At 48.1% G+C, this 20,695-nt stretch overlaps 1 protein-coding gene and 1 non-coding gene across 2 annotated transcripts in view; one reads left to right on the forward strand and one right to left on the reverse strand.

Moving 5' to 3' along the window:
- The window catches only part of NAB1 (NGFI-A binding protein 1), a 49,668-nt gene that overhangs the window by 9,397 nt on the left and 19,576 nt on the right, over positions 1-20,695 (reverse strand). Inside the window, exons 3-5 of the mRNA XM_035136184.3 lie at positions 12,908-13,041; positions 9,035-9,086; positions 682-798 (exon numbers count right to left, since the gene is read on the reverse strand). Coding sequence (XP_034992075.2) covers positions 682-798; positions 9,035-9,086; positions 12,908-13,041 — 303 coding nt within the window. The remainder of the gene's footprint in view (positions 1-681; positions 799-9,034; positions 9,087-12,907; positions 13,042-20,695) is intronic.
- LOC118075597 (U1 spliceosomal RNA) lies at positions 5,641-5,796 on the forward strand. Its single transcript, XR_009558587.1, has one exon. It is a non-coding gene; the product is annotated as a U1 spliceosomal RNA (small nuclear RNA).

Genomic DNA, 20,695 nt, shown 5'->3' on the forward strand with positions numbered 1-20,695 from the left:
CAGCAGCACTCTGGTAGGGATTATCCCCTTCTGCTATCTGCACTGCTCATCTTGCAATGGCCAGGAGAGCTGCTGGGTCTCCACTGAAGTGTCAGCAGAACACACTTTCGAGGCTGCACAAGATTGGAGCTATGTCACCTGCCTGCACTTCACGAAGCAGGTGAGCAGGTGAGAAGCTCTAGCACAGCAGCCTTAGAAGAGGCAGAGTCTGAGCAGTCAGGGAGGAAGGACAATAGGGGGTGAAGAATGTTAGCTCTCAGTCTCAAGTTTCCTCCACCGCGCGGTAAGCCGAAGGCGGCACAGCTTAGACAGGTATTATGGGGAAACTGGTGAGGTTATCTGCCCAGTTCCCAAACTCTGTACTGACAAGAGGCAGAAAACATTGAAAGATGCCCCTTCCTCCGGTCAGTTAAAATCTCCAACCCCTTACTATGAATGAAGATAAAGCTGTAGCCGATACGAGTGTGTGTTTGTATGAGCATGCCGTTGTTGTTTTTTTAAAAAAACCACCTGTCGTGAGTCATACCACCTACACTAGAAGTGAAACGATCGCAGCCAGGTCAGAAGGACCCCTTGATCTGCAGAACGGGGACAGAGTGTCCTGTAAGGAAAGAACTGTGATTGTTCTGTAAGAAGCATTAATACGAGGAAGCCTTTTATTGCAGCTCGTAGGTTGTTTACCTGTGATCCAAGCGCTGCCAGGTCTTCACACTTTCCTTTTGACAATGCCTGTTGTATTTTGACTGAATCCTGCTGGTAAAAACTCTGGACTGCGTCGTGGAAGTCAGGGAAGCCGTCCTGCAAACATGAAAAAGCAGGGAAAGAAGCTATTTCAGAATGTTTCGATTCACAAGACTAAAGATATTTTTTCCGGTCTTAAATCATCACTACAGCCAATGGTGTGGGTGGGTGGGTGGAGAGAGAGAGAGAGAGAGAATAGTTCTTCCGCAGTTATTTTAAGGGCAAAAATAAACGTTTCAAGATTTCGAAGCTGAGCAATTGTAGAACAAAAGTAGGTTCTGTTAAAGGCACAAAGAAATGCGGCGAGTGCAGGTTGTTCTACCTAAATGAAAGCTTGTGGCACAATAAATGTGCTGGCCTTTACGGTAGCAAAAGGCTCCTTGAAGTTTTATTTAGGAATTTCAATCAGGGATGTCAAAAGGTCTGCTGTGTGCAAGCTAAGACATTAGGGCAGAAGGGAAATAAATAAGTAACCTTATCACCAAGCAGTTTCCAAACGCAGCCACATAAGCTCGCATTTAAGAAGACATGGTTTAAATCTGCTTGGTGCTCATCAGCCTACAAGGGCAGCTTTCGCAGAACAGGCACCGGCGACAAGCCTCATTTGGATGCTTCAGCAACAGGCGGGGAGGGGATGGTGGGTGCCCCGCCCCACCCCACCTCGCCCCAACACCACTGCCTCATGGGTGCTGCCCAAACCAACCATTGCTGAATGAACTGATGTGGTTAGAAGCTCTCTTCAGATTTCCTCGCTCAATGGGGGAAGGCTTCGCCGGGAGCAGGCCTTGCACAAGTGAATCTACCGCCACCTTTACATGAATTCGCTATGAATGCCTGAAGAGCGCTGCAGTGTTGCTCACAGCACTGTGAAGGCAGTTGTCGTAAGTGGCGAGGCAGAGCTTCTCTGGCTTTCCATCCCCGCCACGGTTGCAGCGGCAGAGAGAGGAGAGGAGGAAGGTGGCTGCAACCAGCAGTATTTAAACCTTTAACCCAGAGCTTTTCAACCTTTTAAAGTCCACGGCTCCCTTGACCAACTGCATTCTTTCTGCAGCAGCCCTGTGGGGCTCAGGAGCCCAGTTACGTCACCCCCTTGCCTGTAGAGTTGGCAGCCTCTCACCCTTTTCGAAGGGACACGGGTGGCGCTGTGGTCTAAACCACTGAGGCTAGGGCTTGCCGATCAGAAGGTCGGAGGTTCGAATCCCTGCGATGGGGTGAGCTCCTGTTGTTTGGTCCCTGCTCCTGCTACCTAGCAGTTTGAAAGCACGTCAAAGTGCAAGTAGGTAAATAGGTACCACTCCAGCGGGAAGGTAAACGGCGTTTTCATGCTCTGGTTTGCCAGAAGTGGCTTAGTCATGCTGGCCACATGACCCAGAAGCTGTCTGCGGACAAACGCCGGCTCCCTCGGCCTATAGAGTGAGATGAGCGCCATCCCCAAAGTCGTCCGCGACTGGACCTAACCTTTTTCCGAACACCCTTCCATGTGGAGTGTTCCCTCAGCCTCCTCTCCTCTCCCCTCTCCTTGGGAGTCCTCTGGGCAGCCGCACCTGCCACCCCTGGTTTCTGAGCTGCTCCCCACTGCCCCAAAGAGAGGTGCCTCCTCACACTGCCCCACAGGGGCCTGGGAAGCACCCCCTGGCCAGCCCCAGAGGCACCATTCGCCTGGGGAGCTTGTAGCCAGGGCTGCTGCAACAAACAACCATGCAAGCCTTTGGGGGGCAGAGATGCAAGAGGGCATCAGAGGAGGGAGGGAAGGAAAGAAAGAGGGACAGAGGTCAGTGTTGCCTGCAGCACCCTTGACCACCATTCAAGGCACCATTCAAACCACTGCTTCAACCACATGGTTCATTGATAATTGCACAACGATAACACTACTTATTTGGAGGAAGAATGAAAACAAACACAGAGGTCTGGGGTGAATGTGACTGGAATTTCCTATACCCATTCCTACCCAGCTGATCTTTTTTGGAAGCCGCCCAGGGCTGTATATGACTCCTCCTTCCGAGCCCAGGTGGCTTGGCGCAAGCATCGCGGCTCATCACCCAGAAAGGCCACTACAGGCCCTAAATCCAAGCGGCAACAACTAAACATGCTTTTGCCCTGCATCGCAACCACCCCGCAAAAAGAGAGAGAAAGAGGTAAAATCTGTTACTCGCCTACTTCTTCCTGGGGTGTCACTTTGAAAGAAAAGTGTATGTTAAAATAAAATAGAGTACTGGGTACCTATTTTTCTTCTTTCTTATTAAGTTTTTGGTAGGTTTTACAAATTAATTTATTATAGTATGATGTGAAGATGATATGAAGATGAATTCAGAGAGAAGATGGATAGAAAATATCTGTGTGAGAGACAGAATAGAGTGGGTTTTTGTCAGGTGTGAGGCTGAGAAAGATGGGAGCTGGGAAGACGCGGGTCTCATGTTTGTGAACTGAAGATTAAGATAGAAGGTTGATAGAATATACAATTGTGTGTTTGCGTGGGTGTGGTTTCCTGCTCTCTCTTTTCTTTTTCTTTTTATTATTTTGATCTTTTAAGATTGTATAGCCGTACCTCGGAAGTCGAACGGAATCCGTTCTGGAAGTCCATTCTACTTCCAAAACGTTTGGAAACCAAAGCACGGCTTCAGAAGCCCCGTTGGACGTTCAGTTTCCAACGAACGTTCGCAAACCAGAACACTCACTTCCGGGTTTCGATCGTTCAGGAGCCGATTTGTTCAGGAGCCAAGGCATTTGAGATCCAAGGCATGACTGTATTATATGTTGAAAACCTTTAATAAATTTAATTTTTTAAAATAAATAAGTCTATGAAAAGGAACCATAACGGAAGAAGCAAGGGGTGAAGAGTGTCTTGATAGCCAAATGCCAAATCCTCCTTTCTCCCCATTGCTCTTTGTGGCCTGCTCTATCAAACACACCCAGTGTGCTCCCTTCCAACTTGGCTGTTCTTAAAGCAATTTCTTTGAGCAGATGTTCCCAAGCCCCACAGGCGCTTTCCTCCCCTCCGCCAAACACTTCTCCTACACGAACACCAGATTGCACCGCTTCTGTTCTTTGTGATCTTCAGGGAGAGAAAGAAATCCCACACCCTCTTGCTTTTCAACCCTGCTTGGCAGCGGCGTGGGCATACCCTCGTTCTTTCTCTCCCACCTTATAACTCATGCCGACATGAACGCCGAACCTCTCTTCCCCCCCCCTCCAGCCCTCCCAGCTACCCACCCACCCCTTCTATTTCCCTCTAGGTCTCTTACTCCCACTGAATCTTTCAAGTTATGCCCTCTCATCCATCTTCCCGCCACCTCCGCTTACGGATGTGCTCTTCAGTGGCAGGGTGCCTTTGTACTGCTAGTCCATAGGACTGTAATGACTCTGTTGTCTGCCTCACAGGCCCTGCCAACTCTCAATTCTGTATTTTTTGGGGGTGGACACCCCTAGCCACACACCCTTTTCTGCACAAAATAAGAGCGCTGGAGAGAGCAAAGTCTTCCTTCAACCGCTAGTGATTTTGCTGTGCTTTCTCTGGCACAAAGACACAAAGCCTTGTGTGCTGTCGGTGTCACCAACGGGGGGGGGAGTGAGGGGGCACCCACATCAAGTCCACACACACACACACACACACACACACACACACACGGACCAAGGCAGCTGCTGAAGAGGGAGGGTGGGAGCTTCTTCCAACTAAAATACTGCTTTTGTTTCACGTGAGAAGGCATTCAGGAACCTCGCTGCAACTCATTATTGCTACTCCCAAATCCGAACCTAATTGCTGCGTTCTTTCTCCCGCCCACTAGGCTCCCAGCGCTTGTCATTTTCCCGGGATTCCGCCCCCGCCTCTCCCTGCAAACTTAGCCACCCACTCCATCAAGAAAAGGGAGAGGTCACATGAGAGAAGGGGGGGGAAGGCTTTCACAGGTAATCTGGTGTGATTTGTGATAAGCTTCGCCTCCAACTCCACACCCTCCAAACTCTTTCTTTTGTGTTGCTTATGCAGAACTCCTTGCCCCTGCAGAGGTGGTGTTTGCAACCGTGGAACCAAGCCGCCCGTAGGTTTGCTCGCCCACGCAGTTCTGCTCTCAGGCACCTCCATCTCGGAGAGGGAAGGAGGAAAACCCTCGTCTTTATTATAGGGGGGGAAAATCATTTCACATCACACCCCAGGGGGCAATAATTTCCACCTGCGGAAAAGAGGCGTTAAATGCCTCCCGAGATCAAAATGGCAGTGTTTTACAGACACTGACGTCGATGGAAAGGTAGAAGGGGAATCAACAGTACAGTCATACCTTGGAAGTCGAAGGGAATCCATTCCGGAGTCCGTTTGACTTTCAAAACGTTCGGAAACCAAAGCACGGCTTCCAACTGGCTGCAGGAAGCTCCTGCAGCTAATCGGAAGCCCTATCGGGTGTACAGCTTCCAAAAATAGTTCGCAAACCAGAACAGTCACTTGTGGGTTTGCGGAGTTCAGGAGCTGAAACATTCTGAGAACTAGGCTGTTCGAAAACCAAGCAGCAGAACTGAGGTAGCAAGAGAAAAAATAGTTTGGCGTATGTATTCAAGGGTTAAGGAGCCATCTATAAAAGTTTCTGGCTCATGCTTCAGGAAGCTGTATAGCACTTCCAGAACTTAAGCTTTTAAAAGGGGGGGGGGCACCAACTCCCGCTGTATGGGAGGTGTTTGCAAGAACAATACCAGACAGGCTGAAATCTTGAAAAGTTACTAGGCCTCAATGAGGAAAACCATATTTCCCCTTGTGTCTTTAGCAAACAAACGGCACGAGATAACATCAGCAAGGAAACTATCTGTAAACAAACACTGAACATCCATAAAAATGGCAGAAGTAGTTTCTTTCCCAAATAGGTTTTTTCTTAAACGATAGCAAGCGCAGTAAGTAGAGAAGTATCTCTACTTCAGATACTTCAGATCTCTTCAGATACCTTGATCATGAAGGAGGTTTTCCCAGGCTGAGGCTCATCCATTGCACTGCGGGTGTGCTGACCCCTGCGATTTCCCCAAATGCGGGAAACTCGACTGCATAATTTGTATCTGAAGAAGTGTGCATGCACACGAAAGCTCATACCAAAATATAAACTTAGTTGGTCTTTAAGGTGCTACTGAAGGAATTTTTTTATTTTGCTTCGACTCAGACCAACACGGCTACCTACCTGTAAGTAAGTAGAGAGTTCGCTTGTAACATATCAGTGGTTCAGTGCTCACTTCTTCTCTTTCCAAAATACAGATATTATCTCGGACAATTGCAAATGCAGTAATAAAGAGTCCACTTGTGATATATACCAGTGGTTCAGTGCTCAGGCGTCGTTCTGGTAATCTGATGTTTCGTCACTAAAGAGCTTAGTCATCGAGCTTTGTAGTCAATGTATGTAAACGACTTAAAGCAGGGTATATCTCTGCCCATCTGCATGTTTCCATCGGGAGCAACAGGACGATACCCTTCAGTTTGTTAAACCTTCTCCTCTTGGTTGGATTGCAGCAGTCATTGTATCTCCGCCCTGTTTACTGTTTTACTGTTTAAGAAACAAACAGCAAGCATTCTTTGTTTCAAGCATTACCAGGGGTAAGGAGCCAGATTATTTGTTTGTTTGTTTGCTTGCTTGCTTGCTCCATAAAGACAGGTATTGGCAGATTGAGCGGACAAGATCAATAGTTGGTCCAATGGTCAAGAAAGCAGTCTCTGCACGTGCTATAGAGGGAAGCGAGGGGCAAATGGGGCTAGTCAACCTGGGAAGGTACCCCATCTAGGAGAAGGCAAAAACTCTGATGCTAACCCTCTGCTGCCTCGTGGGATATCTTCGGAAGAAGAAGAAAAGGCTAAGGAGGAAACCCTTCACAAATCCAGAATAGAGTCCCTAAGACGGTTGGATGGTGCCTTGTACGCCTCCTTCCAGCAACTCCTGAAGCCAAGCTGGTGTCAAACATATTGCTCTGCTTTCCTTTGGAGCCTCCTGCAGCCAATCAGAAGCTGCACCTTGGTTTCCAAACGATTTGGAAGTTGAGCGAACTTCCGGAACGCATTCCGTTCGACTTCCCGAGGTACGACTACTCCTAGCCATCCATTTCAATGGGTCTACTCTGAGTCTGACTAACTCCAGATACAATCCATGTATATATGAAACACGTAGATGTTTGGGCATTTTACAACCTTAACTCTTTTACTAGGGTGTAGTTTTGGGACAGGCCTATGCGTATAGGAACGGATCACAGCAATTACCTTCCTTTTCCTGCAGCACAAAAAAGTAACAAGGCTTTCAAAGTCCCCTTGCAAAATTCTCACTGGCTTTTATAGGAACGTGTAAGTCACTAATTATTCCCTCGCCCTGTCTCTTCGCTTTTAGTCCACCCCAAAACAAGCAGTTACAGAATAAAAATGTGCCCTCGACATTTTCCCAGGGTAGTTTAAACACACACACACACACACACACAACCGAATTGTACAAAGGAATTTTTGCATCCAAAGGGACCGTTTCCTGAAATGTTCCTTTACAGGGAAATATATGCAGCAAATATATGCATCCAAATAACTACTGGCCTGTTGCATTACATATCCCTCAAAAGAGGGGAAATTATGTTAAAATTGACAGCCTATTTACTTAGTCTGCAAGCTACATTATTTAAAGCTGGATCTATTTTTTTTTAAAAAAAAAACAAATGAAAAAATACTGAATATATTTCCATGTTTTTGCTAGGTTTAGTCATTACCTCCATAAGCCAGAGTGTGTGTATACATGTGTTCATTTTTCTGACTATCGGGAAATTGTTTCCTAATGGCAACAAGTTCCATTAGACAGGGCAAAAACCTCCCAGAGGTGCTGGCAGGAGTTTCTCTCTCTGTTATTTCCCTCCATTAGGAAGATCCGAACAACGAAACACAGTTTATGGAGGTATCTGAAAACAGCCACACACAAAAAGTTCCACCTACTCAACAAAATTATTTGTGCTTAGGTCAAACGATGCTCTAACACACAAAAAGACCCAGACGGTTTAAGTGAGTAAAATGTGCGGAAAATTGTTGCAAGTGCTCCTCAAATGGAGGTAACAGAGGGTCATGATTTGCCTGAAGAAAACCATGATGGAATAAAGGGCAACATCCAAGGTCAGTCCCACTTAAGTGAGGCTTAATTTATTTCAATAGGTTTACTATGAGCATAACGGGAACGGGCCTTCTCTCCGGTGGCTCCTTGTCTGTGGAATGCTCTCCCCAGAGAGGCTTGCCTGGCGCCATCATTGCATGTCTTTAGTCACTAGGCAAAAACATTCCTCTTTACCGAGGCCTTCAGCCATTAAATAATCTATGGTCTGTTAAAGAAAGGGGACTGTTATTATGATTATTTTTATTATTATGCTGTATACTAGGCAAACTATATACTACTAGTGTCATTCAGCCCGTTAAATAAACGGGCGCTAGAACATTCGGCCTCTTTCTGCAGCGACCGCCTGAGGTGGTTTGCTGTGGGGAGGGTGGGCGGTTTGTGTGTGTGTGTGCGAGAGAGAGAGAGAGAGAGAGAGAGAGAGAGAGAGAGAGAGAGAGAGAAGCGAGCGGGGCTTCTCCGGGACGCGCTGCCTGCGCGAGGAAGGAAAACAGAGGCAGCCGTGAGAGGGGAAAGTTGCGGCTGCGCTTCCCTCCAGTCGACTGCCTGAGGTGGTTTGCTGTGGCGGCGGGCGGGCGGTTTCTGTGTGTGTGTGTGTGTGAGAGAGAGAGAGAGAGAAGCACACGGGTCTATCTCGCAGCCTCCTCCTCCTCGCGCTGTTGCTTAGAAGCAAGTGTGCCTGCGTGGAGACAGAGCGCGCTCGCTCGCACAGGGAGCAGCGGTTGATGGCCGGCGGCCGCAGGTAGGTAAACGGTAGGCAGAGGGGTTGGGGGGGAGAGAGAGCGCGTGCGTCCAGTCTCTACATCCAATCCCTGTGTCCGTGGGGCACATGCGCAGTAGCGCGGACACAGGGACACAGGGAATCTGGACGCAGAGACACTTGCACATTATTATATAGAATACAAGAATACTGTACAAATGAGTGTTTGTGAACGTTCTTTGGAACCCAAAGCTCCGACGCGGCTTCCGATTGGCTGCAGGAGCTTCAACTGCCCTCATATATTAAGTGACTACTACAGACCCTTCGATAAATCGGACCACATTTATTCAGAACGCATTGTATTTTAACGGATTTGTTTTCCAGTTGGGAGAATGAGGCAGAACATAGCCGTTCACCAAATGAAGCCTTGATGGTTCTTTCCTCTCTCGCGCAAGTCAGTTTTAGCAATTACAACTAAACACAACAAGTTAAAACACAGTACCTCTATCTTAATTCTCTTTGGTGACAGTTCATCCCTTTCTCCACTTTTAGACCTAGGAGATGAAAACACATTTTGTTTTGTTTTTACTAAGTAGCGCACACTATCTTCAGAGGGAAAAAAACTTTGGAAAAATCCTTGCCTGAAACAGAGAGATAGAAAACTGAAATTTCTCATTTAAGCCTCGATTTCCAGATAGGTTCACAAAGCATGTCCTGCAGTTTCAAGGTAAGATTGACGTAAGGTTCAATCTTGCTGGACTACCATTAGAGATTATGGGCGGTGGAGCAGGGTTTGTATGTTTGAATGCTCCTTTGTATAAAAAACCTCCCTGTACAAAGGAAGCTAGCATGTCGGGGTTGGGGTCAGATTGTTAAGTTCAACTCTGTTGAAGTCACCTGATTGACGAAAAATACAATTTTCTGCAACAACTACCGTGTTTCCCCTTTTTTAATACGTAGTCAGAAAGTAAGCCATGGCAGCATTTTTTAGCATTAGTAAAATATAAGACACACCCCGAAAATAAGACATACCTCCATGTCGTGTAGAGCGAGACCGCTGAGCACCCCAGCCAGCCAGCGGGACCCAGCCAGCCAAAGGGGCCTGAAACCGGCTGCTGTTGCTGCTGCTGCAGCAGCAAGCGCTCGGAGCGCCCTGCAGCGCCTGGCCTCTTTTTTTTTTTTTGACTACCCGAGGCCTGCTGCCCCGCCGCCAGGACCGGCGGCGGCAGAGCGGAGCGCTCCAAAGCGCCAAATGCATGAAGCGCCCTGCAGCGCATGGCCCCCCCTTTTTCCCTTTGGCTGCCCGAGGCCCGGCGGCAGAGCGGAGCGCTCCAAAGCGCCGAATGCTCGGAGCGCCCTGCAGCGCCTGACCTCTTTTTTTTCCTTTGGTTGCTCGAGGCCCGGCTGCAGAGCGGAGCGCTCCGAAGTGCCGTACGCTCGGAGCGCCCTGCAGCGTCTGGCCTCTTTTTTTTTTTGACTGCCCGAGGCCTGTCGCCCCGCCGCCAGAACCGGTGGCGGCAGAGCGGAGCGCTCCAAAGCGCCAAACACTTGAAGCGCCCTGCAGCGCCTGGCCCCCCTTTTTTTCCTTTGGCTGCCCGAGGCCCGGCTGCAGAGTGGAGCGCTCCGAAGCGCCAAACGCTCGGAGCGCCCTGCAGCACCTACCCCCCTTTTTTTCCTTTGGCTGCCCGAGGCCCGGCGGCAGAGCGGAGCGCTCCGAAGCGCCGAATGCTCGGAGCGCCCTGCAGCGCCTGACCTCTTTTTTTTCCTTTGGTTGCCCGAGGCCCGGCTGCAGAGCGGAGCGCTCCGAAGCGCCGTACGCTCGGAGTGCCCTGCAGCGCCTGGCCTCTTCTCTTTCTTCCCTTTTTTTTGCTGCCCGAGGCCTGCCTCCCCGCCGGCGGCTGCAGAGCGGAGCGCTCTGAAGCGCAGAGCGCCCTGCAGCACTGGGCGGAGCGCAGCGGCCTGGCTTCTTCTTTTTTTGCCAGAACCGGCGGCTGCAGAGCCGAGCGCTCGGAGCGCCCAGCAGCGCCTGGCAGAGCGCCGAGCCAGCGGCCTGCCACCTCGGTGCCTGGAACCGGCGGCTGCTGCAGCGCCGCGTAGAGCGCCCAGCAGCGCCGCGCAGAGCATCCAGCAGCACCCCCCGAGCCAGTGGCCTGGCCCCTCTGAGGAGGCCTTAAGGTACAAGGCATCCCCTGAAAATAAGACACCGTGTGTTTTTTTGAGTAAAAAAAGGTATAAGACGGTGTCTTAAAAAGGGGGAAACACGGTAGGGAAAATGTGGTGTGGAAATGCAAAGACTCATAGGCTCCCAATAGAGGAGGTGGTGTGTGCACATTTCAGGGGTCAGCAAACTTTTTCAGCACTTTCAGTCCACTGTTCCCCCGGCCTTGTGGGGGGCCGGACTATATTTTGAAAAAAAAAAAAACAAATGAATTCCTATGCCCCACAAATAACCCCGAGGTGCATTTTAAATAAAAGCACACATTCTACTCATGTAAAAACACCAGACAGGCCCCACAAATAACCCAGAGATGCATTTAAAATCACATTATACTCATGTAAAAACACACTGATTCCCGGACCGTCTGCGGGTTGGATTTACCGTGTTTCCCCTATTTTAAGACGTAGTCATTATATAAGCCATAGCAGGATTTTAAGCGTTTAGGAAATAAAAGCCATACCCTGAAAATAAGCCATACCTCCGAGGAGCGAGACCGCTGAGTGCCCCAGCCAGCCAGCGGGACCCAGCACGCTGGCCGCGGCAAGAGTATAGAAAAGCAGTGCCCCGAGCCTCTGGGAGCCGGCAAGAGCAGGAGGCGGCTTGCCAGGTCGGCATCCAGCAGTGCGCGCGGAGCACCCTGAGCCTCTGCGAGCAAGCCGCCGGTTCCAGTGGCGGGGCGGCAGGCCGCCTCGGGCAGGCAAAAAAAGAGAGGCCAGGCTGCTGGCTCGGGCGCGCGGAGCGCCCCGAGCCTCTGAGAGTCAGCAGGACGAGGAGGAGGCTTGCCGGGTCGTCGCCCAGCAGCGCGCGCGGAGCGCCCCGAGCCTCTGAGAGCCAGCAGGACGAGGAGGAGGCTTGCCGGGTCGTCGCCCAGCAGCGCGCGCGGAGCGCCCCGAGCCTCTGAGAGCCAGCAGGACGAGGAGGAGGCTTGCCGGGTCGTTGCCCAGCAGCGCGCGCGGAGCGCCCCGAGCCTCTGAGAGCCAGCAGGACGAGGAGGAGGCTTGCCGGGTCGTCGCCCAGCAGCGCACGCGGAGCGCCCCGAGCCTCTGAGAGCCAGCAGGACGAGGAGGAGGCTTGCCGGGTCGTCGCCCAGCAGCGCGCGCGAAGCGCCCCGAGCCTCTGGGATTGTTGTTGCTGCTGCTGGCTGCCGGAGGCTCGGGGCGCTCCGCGCGCGCTGCTGGGCAACGACCCGGCAAGCCTCCTCCTCGTCCTGCTGGCTCTCAGAGGCTCGGGGCGCTCCGCGCGCGCTGCTGGGCGACGACCCGGCAAGCCTCCTCCTCGTCCTGCTGGCTCTCAGAGGCTCGGGGCGCTCCGCGCGTGCTGCTGGGCGACGACCCGGCAAGCCTCCTCCTCGTCCTGCTGGCTCTCAGAGGCTCGGGGCGCTCCGCGCGCGCTGCTAGGTCGACGACCCGGCAAGCCTCCTCCTCGTCCTGCTGGCTCTCAGAGGCTCGGAGCGCTCCGCAGCGCCAGACGAAGCACTGAGCCAGCGGCCTGCTGCCTTGGTGCCTGGACCCAGCTGCTGCTGCAGCGCCGCACAGAGCGCCCAGCAGCACCCCAGCCAGCTGCCTGGCCCCTCCGAGGAGGCCTTAAGGTACAAGACACCCCCTGAAAATAAGACACCGTGTGTTTTTTGAGTAAAAAAAAGAATAAGACGGTGTCTTAAAAAGGGGGAAACACGGTAGAAGGTGATTGAGCCGGATCCGGCCCCCGGGCCTTAGGTTGCCTACCCATGGGTTAGATCAGGCACCCCCAAACTTCGGCCCTCCAGATGTTTTGGACTACAATTCCCATCATCCCTGACCACAGGTCCTCTTAGCTAGGGATCATGGGAGTTGTAGGCCAAAACATCTGGAGGGCCGCAGTTTGGGGATTCCAGGGTTAGATTATAGGTGTCATGAGAAAGCACACAAATTCATGCCTTCCCACCACATCTATAATTAGTCATGTTTATGAACAAGGACTATGGGTCAGGGAGAGCATGGGACTCTTGATTTTAGGGTCGTGGGGGTTGGACTAGATGACCCTCAGGGTCCCTTCCAACTCTAGATTTCTATGATTCTATGACCCTAACTGCAGAACAAGAAGAATACTTCACAATAAACCTCATTAAAGCAATTAGGATCTTTCCCCCTTTATTTTTATTTTTTAAAAGCAGCTTACTTGGTAGTCCGGTAAGTGTATTTGTAGGTAACTTCTCGGGATATTTGTCGCGCCAGTGCAAAGAGCTCGTCCCTCCGGGTCAGCAGGGCGTTATCCTTTACACACAATTGAGCAGCTGCTTCGTTAACTGTCAGCTAGAAAACAAAAGACAAGGGATGCTTCGTTGCCTTAGCTGTATCACCCTTTTGAGGAACATGAAACCCTATGTATCTCCCATTACTGTTGCAATGTACATAAACAATGTTAAGAGTTTCACAGAGAAATCTGGAGGGATTTCTTCAGATTTCTGGCATCACGCTTAACACAGCTGTCATAGTTTTGTTAAGACACACACACACCGCAAAAGAAAATCAACCAAGTTTTTAAATGCTGCTAAGTACCTTTGATCCCCCCCCCCAATTCGAAGTTATCTAAATTCCCTGGGAAGTAAGTTGGTACTTTTAAAAATGGTTATTAGATCAGGGGCAAACTATTTTGTTTAAAACCAATGCATGCTTTTAAAATGAACTCAGGCAGGCCTCGGGGATTCTAATAATAATAATAATAATAATAATAATAATAATAATAATAATAATAATAATAGTCCTGAGGTCAACTCAGGGGGCTGGCTGTGTAGCCAATCCCTTACTGTGCCCTGTGAGCCACCCACAGGGATGAACTGCTATGACAAACTCCTACATTCTGGTGTGATCTAATGGGATCCCCCAGAGTGTCTGGAGATTTGTCATCCCCTGCAGTGAAGCTTTAACAGGCTGCTATTTTGGGTTTTATTTCTGAGCGAACAGTCTCAAGTTACAGTGGTACCTCTACTTACGAATTTAATGCGTTCCGAATGCACATTCGTAAGTCGAAAAAAATGTGTAAGTCGAATCCCATAGGAATGCATTGGGAGAAAAAAATCGTAAGTAGAAGCAACCCTATCTAAAAATTCGTAAGTAGGAAAAAAAATCCTATCTAAACCACATCCAAGATGGCGGATGGAGCTCCGTTCGTAAGTAGAGTTACCACTGTAATAATGTTTGCACAAAATGGCCAAATGGCCTAAACCAGAGGTTTTCAACCTTGCTGAATCCACGGCTCCCTTAAACAACTACATTCCTTCTGCAGCACCCCTGTGGGGCTCAGGAGCCCAGTTACGTCACCCCCTGGCCTCTGAGCTGCCCCACCCTTGCCCCAAAGAGAGATGCCTCCCAGAGGCACCGTTCGCCTGCGGAGCTTATAGCCAGGGCTGCTGCAATAAATAGCTGTGCAAGCCTTTTGGGACGCAGAGACGCAAAAGCGCATCAGAGGAAAGAGGAAAAGAAAGAGGGACAGAGGCCAGTGTTGCCCGGGTGCCACAGCACACTGGTTGAAAACCACTGGCCTAAACTGACTAATGGGAGCTCGGAATCATTAAGCAGGTGGAACGAACCTCTAAATAAATTTCTGATGGGTTGCCCAGACCATTTATATCAGAGATGGAGCTACTGCTCCAAAAACCAATCCTTGGGTATAAAGTTGCCCGGTTATCATAATCCCTGTTCTGCTTATGATAAGGCCGTTTGTGAGCTGGAATAGGAATGTTGCGTGAGAAAAGCACTCCAAATTCAGATTAGGTTTCCATTTGCACAAGGTATTGTGCAAGATTTTGTACGGGCCACTAGAGTTCATATGCTATGGCCTATATATTCCTTATTTGCCATATTTTCATTCTTTTAACACAACTCCCATTCCACTGTGGGCATATAACTTTTGGATCCAAACCAATATAAGCTGCGTTATTAAAAATGGAGAAGCGAAAGTTGCCAAATGTACACTTTCTGTTATGACATTCCCCACTGGGGGAAGCACCCACCTTTCCTCATCTAACAATTTCAGAATATTATGTCACAGGCTGGCTCCTGACAAATGCATTGTTCCAAGTAACAACATGCTCTACATTTGCCTGATGTTATCTACCATCATACGTGAGACTACTGGTGTCATCTAGGGTTGCCATCAAAAATTTCACCTGAAGTAATTCAAAGCAGATTTGAGGTTCCCTGGTAAGGGCAAAACACCTGAAGAATTTTGAGGGAAGTCAAAAGTATCTCTATAAGACGAGCAAAAGTTATTCAGGCCAACATCCCCTAGGCCTAGGTTATAACTCAACTTCCACAAATAGACATTCTCAAGCAAAAGAAAGGAGTATTTTTTTAAAAAAAAAACAAATCCCAATAGAAGACTCCCGGTTTTCCCTCTGGGGTCTCATATATGATAGATGCTGAGGTTTATTTCATTGCTGGCTATTAAAATGATATGGCCCTTTCGACAAAATACCAAGGTGGTTGACAGAACAAAAGAACAACAATGTACAGTGGTACCTCTGGTTACGCACAAGATCCGTTCTGGAGCTCCGGAGCAGGATCCTGAGGTGTGTGTACTGTATCTGGAGGTGCTGCTTCTGTGCATGCGCATGGCGCGGTTTAGCACTTCTGCGCATGTGGCGAAACCTGGAAAAATACTTCTGGGTTTGCCGCATACGTATCCCGAAGGATACGTAACCAGAGGTGATTGTAAGTAGAGGTACCACTGTACAGTCGTACCTTGGATCTTGAATGCCTTGGCTCCCAAACAAATCGGCTCCCAGAAGTGAGTGTTCCTGTTTTCAAACGTTCTTTTGGAAGCAGAAATGTACGATGGGGCTTCCGCGGCTTCTATTGAAGCCACAATTTGGTTCTCGAACGTTTTGGAAGTCGAACGGATTCCGTTTGATTCCCAGGGTACAATTGTATACCAAAATATAACAAGTAAAGTCTTATCAATAAAACAGTGAAGTTTTAGTAGCCAGAGATGGCAGGAGCAGGGAATAATAACCAGGAAAAGCTTAGGGTAAAGAGGAATGCTTTTAATGGCTGGCAGGAGCACCCAGCTGTTGGGGCCCACCTGATCCCTGACAGAAGTTCTCCATACCACTGCAAGGTGGAGACCTCCAGGCACCAGGTGAAATTTTGCACTTGGCTTTTGACCACTTGCGACAAAGTGACGATACCTGGGTGTCAGGATGGGGCCTGACAACTCCACCATCTGGGGATCATTGGATTGGGACTGTTTTCACATCCTGTAGAATTAACTATCAGTTTTATTTCATCTGCACAATCAGAAACCTTCACCTGGTTATGAGTCTTTCTGTTAAAAACACACACAATTTAAATCAAGTCTTACTGACTAGTGATTTAAATCGATTGGATTTAAATCAAATAGACCCTGCGACAAAGTCATTCTCCCCTCTTTACACTTTACAGTGGTACCTCTACTTACGAATTCAATGTGTTGCGAACGCACATTCGTAAGTCGGAAAAAAATTGCAAGTCGAATCCCATAGGAATGCATTGGGAGAAAAAATTCGTAAGTTGAAGCAACCCTATCTAAAAATTCGTAAGTAGAAAAAATCCTATCTAAACCGCATCCAAGATGGCGGACGGAGCTCCGTTCGTAAGTAGAAACATTTGTAAGTAGAGTTATTCGTAAGTAGAGGTACCACTGTATAATATTCAACATGACAAATGCCTAAATACATGCAGCAATGCAGAGAGCTGGAGGATTCTAAATTTTACAGACCCAGCAGCCCAAACCTTGCCCCACTGCAATGTAAAGAAAGGGCATTGGGATGAAATTAGATTAGCCAAGGCTGAGCCCAATATTCTTTCCCCTCTTCACAATTTCCAAAGTGCCACACTCGGGACTAACAGCCATGAATTCCTCTCAATGACTACAAAGACCTTGGAATGAATCTTTGCATCCTAAATTAAGTGAGAATGCGGTGGCTTGTGCTGACATTCGCTACATATTGTTCAGTCAGCCTACAAGAAGATAAGATTTGGGGAATCAAGCAGGTATTAAGAGAAGTCTCAGAACACTGAGAACTTCAGAAAGAATGGATTTCATATGAATTAGCACTATGGCAAAACTCTTGCTTACCCAGCAGAAGCTGTCTTAGAACATTGCAAAAGCATCTTTGAAGTAGCTCATACAAGAGAGCTGGTGCTTTTGCACAGCTTCAATCCCCCCCACAGCTGACAAGCAGGGACTAAATTCTGCTGCCTTGGGCGGATCTTATTTCTGCATATCCTTCATTGCCTGCAATCATAACATTTAAATCAGTGGGATTCACTTCCAAATGAAGAAGGCCCAATTAGGTATGGTCTCAATATAAAAAGTGGATATAAGATTTAGTCCTATTCACTGATAAACACCTTTTTTAGATCAGACTAATTACATATCTCCTTTCCCCAAGGATACAAGGTATTTTAAACACACACATTATTGCTGTTGAATTAAAATCACATACTTTTATTTCAGTATGTCAGGGCATTTCATCCCCTATCTTTCAAAAATATGTCATCAGAACACAAATCCACACAAAAGCAAAGAATCTGTTTAAGTCAGATTTTATTGCTTCCTTAAGTAAGGAAGGTGTGTTTACATGCTGCCACTAAAGGACGAAACTAGTACCACAAACAATCAAATGTTACTCAAACCGTAGATCTGACTCATTTTATGAAGAGTCACAACATTCAAATATATAGCAAGAATGTGATCTACAGTGGTGCCTCGCTAGACGAATTTAATTCGTTCTGTGAGTCAATTCGTTTTGTGAAAAATTCGTCTAGCGAATCCCATAGGAATGCATCGAATTTTTTTTTTAAAAAAATTGCCCATAAGAACGCATTAATTGAATTTCAATGAATTCCTATGGGAAACCACGACTCGCTTGACAAATTTTTCACAAAACAAATTCGTCTTGCGAGGCAACCTCCGCTCGAAAAATCACTTCGTTAAGCGAACAATTCGTCTTACAGGGCATTTGTCTAGCGGGGCACCACTGTAGTTTCATTTACATTAGATCTTTTAACAGGGTAACACATGCAGTTAATGCAAAACTCTTGTCGGTTGATGGGTGCCTCAAAAAAAGGAAAGGAGATGGAAATTGAACTGCCGCCAGCTTAGAGACTTACAGTGCCATAAATAAAGGGTGGAGAATCCTTTACGGCTCCGCAAGCCAAATCTTACAGATGGGTAGGTGCACCCGTCTGGTGGAATCCCACACGCTTTGCATGTCTCACAGAAGCCATCTTAGAACATAGCAAAAGCATCTTTGAAGTAGCTCGCACAAGAGAGTTGCTTCAAAAGGTGCTTTTGCACAGCTTCCATTCCCCCACAGCTGACACGCGGGGACTAAATCCTGCTGCCCTGGCTCTGTGATCTTGTTCTCTACTGGCCGATGCAGGATTAAACCTTAACCTCCCGCCCATCAGCTAAAATCACCAGTGATGTCAGCTGAGGAGTAGATGGACACAGCTTGAGGGAAACGGCATCGAGGGCCAAACTGTTCCTGCTGACGAACCAAGAGTGGCCTGCGGCCCAGAGGTTTGCCACTCCTGCCATAAACCCACAAGTAACCCAGTCATGTGACAAATTAAATGCTGTAATTTGGAGGGTACTTTTTTCAAATAAAACACGAGCAAGTTAAACGCATTTCACTGCTCTTACCGGTGAAATTCTGCACCTCACAGCTGGCTGGTAAGATGTTGGTGGGTTGTTTTATAAATAACCGCAACATTTATAGTTTTAAACATGGAGTGCAAGTGATGTTTCTGGGACTAGAGTTTGCTAAACACAGGACATGCAGAAATAAGATCCACTACCTCCAAAAATAGTAAAGAATTAAAAAGATACAAGGTTGTTGATACTGAATTCTTACCAGCTAGGGTGACAGTCTTTCGAGTTTCTTTTTCATCTTATCACTGAGATATTATTGGTGTATGTTTTAATTATGGTTTATCATCTGGCAAACTGTTATGAAATTGTCACGGCCTTCGGCTACTACATGAACTTACTGCTGATGGTGATGATTTACGATCTTGTTATTGTAGTGCTATTGTAACGACCTTCCACATGCTTGTCTTTCAGACGTTTTTATTGGTGCACATTATTTACAGTGTAACGAACTGCTGATTCCATGTTTACCCGCTCGAGTCAGATTCCTGCACTGCCCCCCTCCGCGTTCTGGACCAGCATAAAAGCCTCGGAACTGAGAAGCGCCTCCCTTTGCTCCTCCTCCTCAATTCCGGCGTCGGGGGGATGGGTCTTCTTTCTGACTCATGCCTGTCCTCTCTGTCCACCTCCCTCTCTTCCTGCCTATTGAGTTGGGGCTCTTGGATGCTGCCAGAGCCCTGGCACTCCCTCTCCGTTTCCTGACTCCCTCCATCAGACCCTTCGCTCTCATGACTGCTGGGAGACGGGCTGCTTCGGATGAAAAGGGGTGGTTCTCTATAAGCCCTCCCCCTTACAAGCCCAAAGGCAATCATTATGAGTGATGGCACAATAGCCTTCAGGCCAGGCCTGGGGAACGTGTGGCCCTTCAGACTCCCATCAGCCCTAGCCAGCATGGCCAATAATCAGGAATTATGGGAGTTGTAGTTCAGCAACATATGGAGGGTCTAAGGTTCCCCAGTCTTGTTTTAGACCAGGCATCCCCAAACAGCGGCCCTCCAGATGTTTTGGCCTACAACTCCCATGATCCCTAGCTAACAGGACCAGTGGTCAGGGATGATGGGAATTGTAGTCCAAAACATCTGGAGGGCCAAAGTTTGGGATGCCTGTTTTAGACAGTCAGCCACCAAGGAACTTCTCTCTAGGAATCAAATGATTGCAGACACCCAATATCCAGAGCAGAGGTGATGATCTGGCTCTGGCTGGCAGATCCACCTGGTCAAAGCCTGATTGATGTGTGGCTACACACTTGATGCCACAAGGACTTAAGTAACCCATTTTGCCCGCACAATTCTCAATCAGCCAAATGCTCCTCCTTTTATCGGTATTCTTGGAATTGAAGAGCCCCAAAAGCATTTTCTAAACAAAGATTTAATTTTGCGAACGTATTTGCTCGGTATGTGAACTGGAATTCTTTTTAAGATATAAGAGGAGTAAGATAAAAACTAGTCTAGGTATCGTGTTCATTTTAAAAGCATTGGCTTTCCCCCACATGGTCAGGTTCAACGACTCCCATCTGTCGATGTCTATTGATACCCCATGATATATTTTGTTATGTTTAATGACACTAATTTAGGTAAGTCTCGTGGCATTAACATGCCTAGATATTTAATGTTGCCATTGCAAATATAAACTTGGTATTGTTTAAATGGTTGAACCAAAAAGTTGTTTCCTATTAACATCAGCTCCTGATTTGGACCAGTTTATAGTGTATCCAGAGATATTGCCAAAAACATGTTTGGACCACACAATTCTCAATCAGCCAGTGCGCTCAAAGGCATAGCCCGCAAACCTCAGAACTTGCCACATCAGGCACAGCACTCCCCAAGACCAGACAAACAGTTGTTTGCTGGGCCTTGGGTATATGGGCCAATATACCTGAAGGAGCGTCTCCACCCCCCATCGTTCTGCCTGGACACTGAGGTCCAGCTCTGAGGGCCTTCTGGCAGTTCCCTCTCTGCGAGAAGTGAGGTTACAGGGAACCAGGCAGAGGGCCTTCTCAGCAGTGGCGCCTGCCCTGTGGAACGCCCTCCCATCTGATGTCAAGGAAATAAACAACCACCTGACGTTTAGAAGACACCTGAAGGGACCTTTTTAATGACTGGTGTTTTAATGTATTTTTATCTTTTGTTGGAAGCCGCCCAGAGTGGCTGGGGAAACCAGATGGGCGGGGTATAAATAATAAATATTATTATTTATTATTATTACTACGCATAGGGCTTGGCAATCGTGGGAACAGCGTTTCCCAAGCACTGAGAGTCAGCTGACTGCTTT

This window comes from Zootoca vivipara, chromosome 1 (assembly GCF_965207765.1).
Source record: "Zootoca vivipara chromosome 1, rZooViv2.hap1.1, whole genome shotgun sequence".
Lineage (NCBI taxonomy): Eukaryota > Metazoa > Chordata > Lepidosauria > Squamata > Lacertidae > Zootoca > Zootoca vivipara.